This window comes from Microtus ochrogaster, chromosome 1 (genome assembly GCF_000317375.1).
Source record: "Microtus ochrogaster isolate Prairie Vole_2 chromosome 1, MicOch1.0, whole genome shotgun sequence".
NCBI lineage: Eukaryota > Metazoa > Chordata > Mammalia > Rodentia > Cricetidae > Microtus > Microtus ochrogaster.
The window spans coordinates 63,855,084-63,865,327 of record NC_022009.1 but is presented as its reverse complement, the minus strand read 5'-3'; the positions used below and the strand labels follow the sequence as shown (position 1 = coordinate 63,865,327).

The following is a 10,244-nucleotide window of genomic DNA, read 5'->3' as shown; positions in this document are numbered from 1 at the left end:
TCTATCTATCATCTATCTATCTACATACATACCTACCTACCTATCTCTCTATATCTATCTATCTATCTATCTATCTATCTATCTATCTATCTATCTATCTATCTATCTATCATCTCTATCTGAGACAGAATCTCTCTATATAGCCTTGGCTGTTTTGGAACTTATTTTGTTGATCAGGCCAGCCTTAAACTCATTAGAGAGCTACCTGACTCTGCCTCCTAAATGCTGGGACTAAAGGTGTGTGCCATCGTACCTGGCTCCATTTTTTGTACTCTTAAATTGAATCTTCATGATTGACACTGCAGGATGTGTTGGTGGGAGTCTTTTTATTTCCCCCTCTTCTGTTTTTCTGTAAGGTTCACAGTGGTGGTGACCACTGTCAGATGTCTCCTGATTCCTCCTCTCCTCCTGCTCTGGATCTTTTTCTTCTTCTCACCTACACATTTGGATCCCAGCTCCAGCATTTTCCTCATGGTTTGGAGAGCAAATCTGTCCTAGTTAGTTTTGGGACAGGCCACACTAATCCACTTCATGTGTCCCCTCCACACAAATCTGCTCTGAGAGTCCTGTCAGCGATTTTGATCTCAGCCTGACCATGCCACCCAGGTCTTTATGGTTGGTTTGTCTCCATCCTCAGTTTATATTTTGAGCCTGGGAGGATATATCAGTGTGGTAGTTGGCTACAGGCTTTGGCTCCGCTGCCTACAGGATCCAGCTTTTCATGAGAGGAGTGAAAGGAAGTTATTACTCCTCCCTCCACTTGACACCCTTCCGCTATTGTCCCACATTCTTTTTTGGGGGGGGGAAATGCTATGAAGACACTGGAGGGACTGTTTGGCTTGAATTGAATTTTTGGTATATCAGACAGTAAAAAAGTAACATGGGAAGGCATCGTGCATTGTGCCCTGAGTACGAAAGTGAAGGCTCACGGTGTCTCAAACTCCATGCAAATTCCCACACAAGAGGTGAAATCGACTTGACAAATGCACCAGTCCTTGGAGATGATAAAATGTCTCTTCTCTCTTGATTATGGGTCCACATGGAGATTCCTGGTGTAGACACCCCAAAACCTCAAACCAAGTCACCAAAGTATTCTAGAATCAATTATATTATTGGTAAACAAGCCAGAACTGTAGATTTTTGCTGTGAATAACTTAGTGTAATGAAAATAATTCTCTCTTTGTTATGTTTTGAGACAGATTCTCACGTAGCCCAGGTTGGCCTTGAACTGGCCATTACACGCTGATGACCTTGGTTGCCTGTGCCAACTTATCACTTATTAAAAATTATCTTATGCATATACATTCCTTACCTGTATATATACAGGTGTGTATCACACACATATTTGGTTCTTGAGGAGCCAGAACAGGGCACCTGGTCCTCTAGAACCGGAATTACAGATGGTTGGGTATCAATATGTGGGTTATGGGAACTGGACCTTGGTCCTGTGCAAAAGCAGCAGTTGCTCTAAACTGCTGAGTCATCTCTCCAGATCCTTTATCTTTGGTTTTTGTTTGTGTGTGTGTTTGTTTTGTTTGTTTGCTTTTTGAGACTGGGTTTCTCTATAGCTTTGGAACCTGTCCTGGAACTCACTCTGTAGACAAGGCTGGCCTGGAACTCACAGAGATCCACCTGCCTCTGCCTCCCGAGTGTTGGAATTAAAGGTGTGCGCATCATCACTGCCCAACTATCTTTGTTTTAAGATGAGAGTTTTCCACTGATGAATTAAGTGTTTCCCATATAATAGTTATATTAATAAATATTTTTTTTTGGTCAAGTACACTGTCAGACATTGTAATCCTGTTATCGACTAGAGGGACAGCAATTCCTCATTCATGCATTTGTTACTCATTTAACTGTGGCCCTGGAATAGGCTGGTTGTGCTGTATCAGCTAACAAAATTCAAGTATGTGAAGTGAGTTTTCCTCCTCTTGTCCTCCTTGCTGATATCTGAATTGGACATAGTGGTGCATGTCTATACCCTCAATACTCAGAAGGCTCAGGCCAGCTGGATAATAACACAAGCATGCCTCAAAGAAAAAAAAATTGAAATTGGTCTTAATGCCAAAAGACACTTTTTCCCATGGAGAAAATCTTACTGTAGCCAATTCCCTACGTGCTTCTCTTCCTCACAGAACTCTTCTGCCCTCAAGACCATTGTGGGTCAGATAACCACTTGAAAATGCCCTATCTTCTTTTGCTCCCCTGAGGAGAGTTTGTGAATCATTTTAGGGGGCCAGACAGCTGATAGGTAAAATCTTGCACCCTATTGACTTTGGCCTCAAAAATTCACATGTTGCCGGGCGATGGTGGCGCACGCCTTTAATCCCAGCACTCGGGAGGCAGAGGCAGGCGGATCTCTGTGAGTTCGAGACCAGCCTGGTCTACAAGAGCTAGTTCCAGGATAGGCTCCAAAGCCACAGAGAAACCCTGTCTCAAAAAACCAGAAAAAAAAAATTCACATGTTGTCTATAGCTTTGGGGTGACCAATCTATACCTTCAGCTCTCTCCTCTCACTTCTAGCTACTGTGAGTGGGTTTTAAGGCTGCAGGTATTAAAGAAATGACAAGTTTGGGGACTTTTGGTTCTTCATGACCAAACACTAAGCTTGAGCCATGCTGCTTTCTCTGTGGGCTTACTGAGGTAGAAACCTCAGGACCACATCGCCCTGATGTGTGAGCGCAGGAACCCCAGGTGCAGACCCCCAGATCTGTCTAGGAGTTCCACTACTTCTGTGTCCACAGTTTCTTTCCAGACAACCTCAGGAACTTCTTGTTTGGGGGAAGGGGGTAGAAATGAGATCTTTCCTGTGCTTAGAAGAACACCTCTAAGTGACAAGATTGGCTGCCCATATTCGCGTCCGATTATACTGTTTAAAACAATTATTATCATTACTATTACCCTATGCTTGTGTGAATGCAGGGCTGCCATGGAGGTCAGATGGTAGTTTTGGGGAATCATTTCTCACCTTCCACTTTGAAGCAGGGGCCGTTCTGCATACTCCAGCTCAGCTGGCCTGAGACCTTCTCATCTGCTTCTCACCTCACCATTGCAGAGCTGGGACTACAGATGCATGCCACCGCACTTGGCTTCTATGTGGGTACCAGGGATGGAACTCAGATCACCAGGCTTGGTAGCAAAGCACTTTGCCCGCTGAGCCATCTCACTGGCCCCAGATTGTATTCTCCTTTGGAATGGTTCATTTCCATTGCCATCTATCAACCTGCCAAATGCCTGTGAAGGCAGTGATGGCTGTACTGACTTGAGGTTAGTGACAGGAGTGGCTTCAGCCACTGGAATCTGTATGGATGGGCCATAATACCTCAGTGTTACAATGTGACACGTAGCTTTAAGCAGCTCCACTAGCTTCCACGAACACCTCCGATCCTCTCATTTGTTTCAAGAATGGTCCACGTCTTATAAAGGTGTGCCTTCGGCCAGCTCACCTTCAGCACACGATCACACTTGTGGCTGCAGCCTCAAGTCATTGACATTTGTTTTTGTCCTGCAGTAAAAGTGATGAGGGTTTGTGACCTATTTCTTTTTCTTTCTTTCTTTCTTTCTTTCTTTCTTTCTTTCTTTCTTTCTTTCTTTCATTCATTTATTCATTCATTCATTCATTCATCCATTTATTAAGAGCCAGTGATTCTCAACAAAAGTTCTGACTTATGCAGGCATTGTCTCTGCCATGAGACTTACCGGCCTATGAAACAAGTATCTTCAGATTGCCTACTTTTTCCTGGGCCAGGGAAGGAAATGATTTAGCTGTCTGAGGTGAGTGTACGGTCATGAGTAGTAAATATGGAATACTGAATGTCTGTGTAAGTACGAGCTAGAGACTGAGGTCCCTACATTTGGTTTCTAAATTTTTATCCTGACATCTATGTATGCATAAAACCATAAACTGAAAACTGATGTGGGATTTCCCTCTGTATGCTACGATTGCCATTGCTTAATAAAGGAACTGCTTTGGGCATATAGCAGAGCTATAGGGAAACAGAGCTAAGCGGGGAAAACTAAACTGAATGCTGGGAAAAAGGAGGCAGAGAGGAGAAGCCACGGAGCTGCTGCTGGAGACAGATGTGCTGAAACTTTGCTGGTAGGCCATGACCTCATGGTGATGCACAGATTAATGGAGATAGGTTAAATTAAGGTGTAAGAGTTAGCAAATAAGAAGCTAGAGCTAATGGGTCAAGCAGTGTTTTAAATAATATGGCTTCTGTGTGGTTATTTTGGGGCTGAGCAGCTGGGAACCAATAAGCAGCCTCCGTCCTTATGGAGGCAGAAAACTCCAAAACCTGTTTCTTCCCGCACTCAAGGAGTTTAAGGCAGATGGAGAATATAGGAAATTAAAAATGTGGGGAATGGACACAGTGGCTTCTCAGTGCAGTGCCTTGAGAGCACCATGGAAGCTTGAGAGAGGTAGCAGAGAACAGCACGGGTGGACGGGACAGTGTGGGCAGGGAGAAAGGCATTTCACTCAGGACAGGCTGAGTTAAATCACAGAGGTAATGTGAGATCCTAGGCCTGAGGTGCACAGGACACTGACTGTCAACCTGATTTAAAGCCATTTCTGGACTTGTGGGTGGGAGTGTTCCTAGATTAGACTAACAGAATGTAGGTGGCGGCATTCCATGGCTCCTCCAGGCTTCCTTACTACGGGCTGGTATGACCAGCTGCCCCTCTCGTGCCCTCATGCCTTACCGGATGTGATGAATTGTGTCCTCAAACTATGGGCCAAAACTAACCTTTCTTTTCTTCAGTTGCTTTTGTTACGATTTTGTCATAAGACGTGATATCTACCTACTACAGGCCTGGGAGTCGGATGAGAAAGGTCAGCCAGGGCCCCGGCACGATCCCTGGTGACGGCCGAGTGCTCAGACTGGCTGAGGCCTTACAGGAAACTTTCCACTCTGTCATTTTAAAGACAAGCTACGCGATATTTTCACATATACTGCCCATGCGCTAACCACATCTGCATGGTGGAGTACTTTCCCCTATGGCTGGTGCACAACTAACTAGCTTAGTGTGTCTGCTGAACAGTCCTCGAATATTCAAAGGCAGGGCATATCTTACCAGACCTCCTTGGCATTTTAGTTTATGATTACACAATAACCGCACACAATATGAAAGTACTTGATGCTGAGAAACCATACTCTGCTGATGGTAAACGGAAAATTTGTGTCATGTTGTCCAAGGAGAAAAACCCGGCACCACACAAGTAATCACATGCAGAATTAGAAGGTACGATGCCAGCAGAACCATGGCTGCGATCCATTTTAGCGTCTCTCTTGAAGATGTTCTGTGGGCCGTCTGGTCCTGCAGGTGAGGCTGCGAGGGTCAGGAGGAAGTGTCCCTCATCTCTCACCGCTTTGTGCAGGTAGGTGAGCGGAGGTCCTCAGTGCGGACTCGGCAGCTCTGTGAGGCCTGAGCAGCACCGCTTCCCTACACCTCTGGGCGGGGGCGCAGGGAGTGTAGTTTTGAGGTACCAGACGAGAATCTCCGCCCTCCTACCAGGCTGTGCCAGGCTTCTGCCTGCATCGCTGTCAGGGTAGGTGGGGCAGCCCCGAGAGCCATCCGTGCCCGGGTAATGTACCCTCTCGCGTCACCGTCCCGCACCTGCCCCGCGCCCCGGGTCTGCGGGAGCCGCTGGGGCCCATGCACATGCGCAGTGGCACCGCCGGGAGCCCTGCCTCCGCCTCCGCCGCCGCCTCCCGGTTCCGCAGTCACTTCCTGCAGCTGTTTCCCTGTGGCTCCGATCCCACCGACTTTTGACAGTCAACCTCCAGCAGCGGAGCGGCCGGGCAGCAGCGGCGAGCGCACCAAGTGGTCGTGGAGCCGCGCACCGGCGCGTGGGGGTGGCGGGGGCGGCGGCGGCCTGCCGGTTCCGGTGAGTGCGGAGGAGCGCGGGTCCGCGCGGCTGCGTCCGTGTGCGCGTGTCAGCCTCGGCCGCCCGCGGCGACCGGCGGGCTCCCGAGCCCGATCCCGCAGCCGTTCGCGCAGCCGCCTCGGCGACTGGGTGCTTTCGGCCGGCATCCGCGCGGGACCGGAGTGTGTGTGTGCGCGCCCAGCCCAGGAATGGCTTGGGTGGAGGCGATGCTGCAGGGGCGCAGCTTTGAGTCCTAAGAGCAGAGCCTGGGTCGCCGGGGCCTCCTTCCCATCTCAGCCTTCTTCTGTGATGTAAAACAGCCTCCGGAACTCTTTTTTCTCTGCTTGCCGCGTTCTGGTGACCTCTGAGTAAGATTCTCTCTTCTCTTCTCCAGAATACCCAGGGACAGCCTTCCCTACTTTAAGCGGAAGCCAGGAACCTGTTCCTGGATTTTCTTCTTTTCCTTGGGTCCATTTCTGCCACGGGGAGGGCTGTTTGCGATACAGCCCTGGAGGAGTAGGCCCCAGCCCAGCCATGGAAACGTGTGCTGTGGTCATTCATTTCCCTTAAACCGGTACATGGTGGAGCTGTGATTTTTCTTAGTGTCTTCTCAGCTCCCTTCCAAATTAGGACATCAAGCCCTGTGCATCCTTCATGTATGCCATTGCACACGTCCAATCGGATGGATTTTAAGATCTGAGAAGTATTTTTATATCGGCTTCTAAATTAGTCTCTTAAATTAATGCAGCAGTCTGAACGGTTTGCAGTTTGATCCGAGTATTTTGGGTCTCTGTGTTTTACAGTTTGTGCGTTCACTGACGTTTTGGTTTTATTTATTACTCAAATGCAATACCTGTTGTGATTGATGCCAATAGATTTTTTTGAGAGGGGATTAGCTTTATGTTGGTTATATATAACAGCAGTGTTTCTGAGGTCTCTACCCTTTCTTTGAACATTATGAAGATAAAATGTAGTGATAGGTAAGCCTGCACTGTAAATACCCCCACCCCACCCCCACCGGTGTTTTGCTCTGGAATTAGGCCTTTTGTGCCTCTGTCCTGAGGAGGCCCTTGCTTCTGCTGAAAGCACTGTGTCACAGTGGGGGCTACGCCTAATGGGTTTCCTCAGGTGGGAGTAAGCGTGCAAGAGACAAGCCCAGGCATGCCTGGCTGTGGGTTACTTCACTTTTCTGTGTCTGTTGCTGATTTTCTTTATCGGATGTTTTGGTACCCTGCTCTGTCCTTTCTCCATGACCCGGCAGCATGGATGACCTAACCGAATCTGTGTGAGAAGTTAGTGAGTGACATGGTCAGTTATGACTGAGTAGTTAAACTATTTTAAAAGTTGGTTTTGCTTCTTTAGGTTCGTTGCCCACCTCCATAATCACCTTTGCTTTTTGGATGTCTTTTATTTAGTTGGGAGAAATAATATTGTTTCAGAGAAGCTTATTGTTTCAATGTTCCAAATCTGTATCCCTTTTCTTTGTGTTTCCAGAGATATGGGTGGTTGAATATTCTCCCTTTCTAGCTATTACAATTAAACAATAAGTACTGTGTGTTTCTACGACTAACCATCTCTTCATCTTGAGGCTCCTCCTCACTGTGTGTTTACCAAATGTGCTAACTTTTACTTTTCAAAGAGCCCTTGAGTCGTTTTAGTAAACCTGCTACTGCCCTAGCCCACACATCTTCATCACAGATGGCAACCTCAGCAGCCGAAGACACCACATCCTATTGACCAAGAAAAGTTTTTAACAATCCTGGGAGTGGAGGAAAGTGTAGACTTTGAATGAAGATTCTAATTTAGATAATTAGAACCTGGACTACTTGAAGATGTTTCCGTGGTACATTTTTTTTAGGTGGTTAGAACCAAAAGATGCAGGAGTAGAAGTAAAGAGGGACTGGGACATATTGGGTCGTTTTAGTTTTTCGAGACAGGCTTTCTCTGTGTATCTTTGGCTGTCCTGGAACTCGCTCTGTAGACCAGGCTGGCCTCGAACTCAGAGATTTGCCTGCTTCTGCCTCCCGAGGGCTGGGATAAAAGGCACCACCACTGCCCGGCCATAGTGGGTCTTGTCTGAGGAAAATAGAATAGAGTGCCTTGGTTTTCTTTTTTCGTTGCTATGATAAAATACCCTGGCAGAAGCCACTTAAGGGAGAAAGGGTTCATCTATTTTGTCTGACACTTTAAGGCACAGTTACCATAGTGGGGTAGTCTAGGCAGCAGGAGCCCGAGGCAGCTGCTTGAGCTGTCATGGTAGGCGGTCTCATGGGTTCACAGTCAGGAGAACAATGGGAGTGTAGCTCTGCCTCCTTTTGATGCCATCCAGGATCATGCTGTGGTACTACCTACTCTTAGGATGGGTCTTCCCACCTCAACCTAATTAAGAAAATCCCTAATAGACATGCCCACAGCCAACCTAGTCTGGACCAACCCTCAGTGAGGCTCCTTTTCTAGGTAATTCCAGATCTTGTCAAACTGACAATTGGAATTATAATCATCACTGAGTGTATCCTTTAGAAAGCAAAAGGAATGATATAAATGGCCTATAAGTCACCACAGGGCTTAGGATAGTGTGGTCCATTACTTGGTTGGACACTATTCAATCTGGATGCTTTATCTTGAGTGTGTGATTTACCTCCTGATGGAGAGAAGGTATTTTTAAACTTACAAGGGTCTCAGGAGTGTAGTCAAAGGCTGTATGGAGTAGAGTCATCACCCCAAGGCCTTTAGGCAGCACCCCTAGTAGGGCTGAAGGGGCCCTGAGAAAGCTGGCCTGGGTATAGCGTATTTGGCACCAAACAGGTGGTTGTGTGCAGTGGAGGGCGTGGGTGTAGTGTTGCCAGATTATCCTTCTATTGCTGAATTCTGTGAAGCTTTTAATTTTTAAATATTGACAATTTATTTAACTTACAAACAAAAGCAAAACAAAACTATCTTCCAAACAGCTCACTGTGCCATCCGGGGTCTACGGGCTGCCCCTGTCCATTGTACCTTGCAGAACTTTAATGCCATCCTCTTCTTAGATTTCACCCACCTTCCAACTAGTTGTAGAAATGCCTTAAAGATCTGATAGGTGGCTGGGTGTGGCCGTGCGGGACTGTAATCCTGGCACTTGGGAGGTGGAGTCAAGAAGTTAAAGTCATTCTCAGCAAATTGGAAGCCGTCCTGGACTGTGTGACATCCTGTCATAAAAAACGGTGGCTGGTGACATGGCTCAGTGGGTAAAGTGCTTGCTATACCTCCTAGGTACACACGTGCATGTACAGGTGGAAGAAGAGCTTCTGCCATGTTGTAATACACACTTACACGCAGTAAAAACAAATAAGACAAAATGCATAAAAGAAAAGGAGAGAGATGCTTAGAGGTGATGATCTTTTCACTCTTTAGCATCCTCTGGGTGGAAGAGCTTCTCACCAGGTGGGTGGCTTTCTCTTGTTTGTTCTTTGCTTGCCTGTTTGTTTTGGTTGTGCATATCACCATCAAGAGTGGTTCAGCATTCCAGAGAGAAGGGTTTGGAGGATGACCTTTGATGTTCAGTTCTAGTCATGTGACTTTTCAACTTAATTGGACATGGATGCAATGCTGCTAATGCCCATGGCCAGAGGGATGGCGTTTGGAACTGAGCCAAGCAAAATAAAAAGCAAATCTCAGAAGCTATTCTCAGTCAGCTAGGATAAGCAGGCAGGGAACGTCTGGTAGGCTAAGGTTAAGGAGAGATGCTCCAAAGCTGGGTTTAGAGAAGAGAAAGATGTTGGTGTCATTTCTATGTCGTATTGCTGAGATCTCTTTTTCATTTTCTTTCCTGGTTGCTTTAGGTTTGAAGACGCCACCCCTGATCACCCACTGGATTATGCCCGTGGCTTTTCTACCTGATGATTCTCTTGCAGCAGGCTGGACTTCCTCCACCTAAGCGGCCCTCGACCTCTCCTCCTATGTCAGTGGCTGCCAGGTCCACAAGGACCTTGCAGCTTCCACCACAGAAGGCTTTTGGGCAGGAGACATCCTTGCCCCTGGCAGGGGAAGAGGAGTTAGCTAAGGGAGGGGAGCCAGACTCTGCCCTGGAGGAGCTCTGTAAGCCCCTCTTCTGCAAACTCTGCAATGTCACCTTGAACTCTGCTCAGCAAGCCCAGGCCCACTATCAGGTAAGAAGAAAGGGAAGTGACTGTCAGTGGGATGAGCGTTCCCAGTGCTGTTTGGTTAGATGGTGTCAGTGGGGCAGCCTTTCCGGGTGCTGTTTGGTTAGATGGTGTCAGTGGGGTGAGCTTTTTCGGGTGCTATTTGGTTAGATGGTATCAGTGGGGTGAGCTTTTTCAGGTGCTGTTTGGTTAGATGGTATCAGTGGGGTGAGCTTTTTCGGGTGCTGTTTGGTTAG

General features: G+C 47.2%; 1 protein-coding gene across 3 annotated transcripts in view; it reads left to right on the top strand.

Annotated features, from left to right (window-relative positions):
* Window positions 1-5,744: 5,744 nt before the first annotated feature.
* Window positions 5,745-10,244, top strand: part of Zmat3 (zinc finger matrin-type 3) — a 30,776-nt gene continuing 26,276 nt past the window's right edge. Inside the window, exons 1-2 of one of the 3 annotated variants that reach the window (XM_026782071.1) lie at window positions 5,745-5,890; window positions 9,688-10,014. In XM_026782071.1, the coding sequence (XP_026637872.1) occupies window positions 9,745-10,014 (270 nt within the window). In that variant the 5' untranslated portion in view covers window positions 5,745-5,890; window positions 9,688-9,744. Of the gene's footprint in view, window positions 5,891-5,925; window positions 6,238-9,687; window positions 10,015-10,244 lie in introns of those variants that run through there. The other 2 variants (XM_005343760.3, XM_005343761.3) reach the window with 2 other exon arrangements.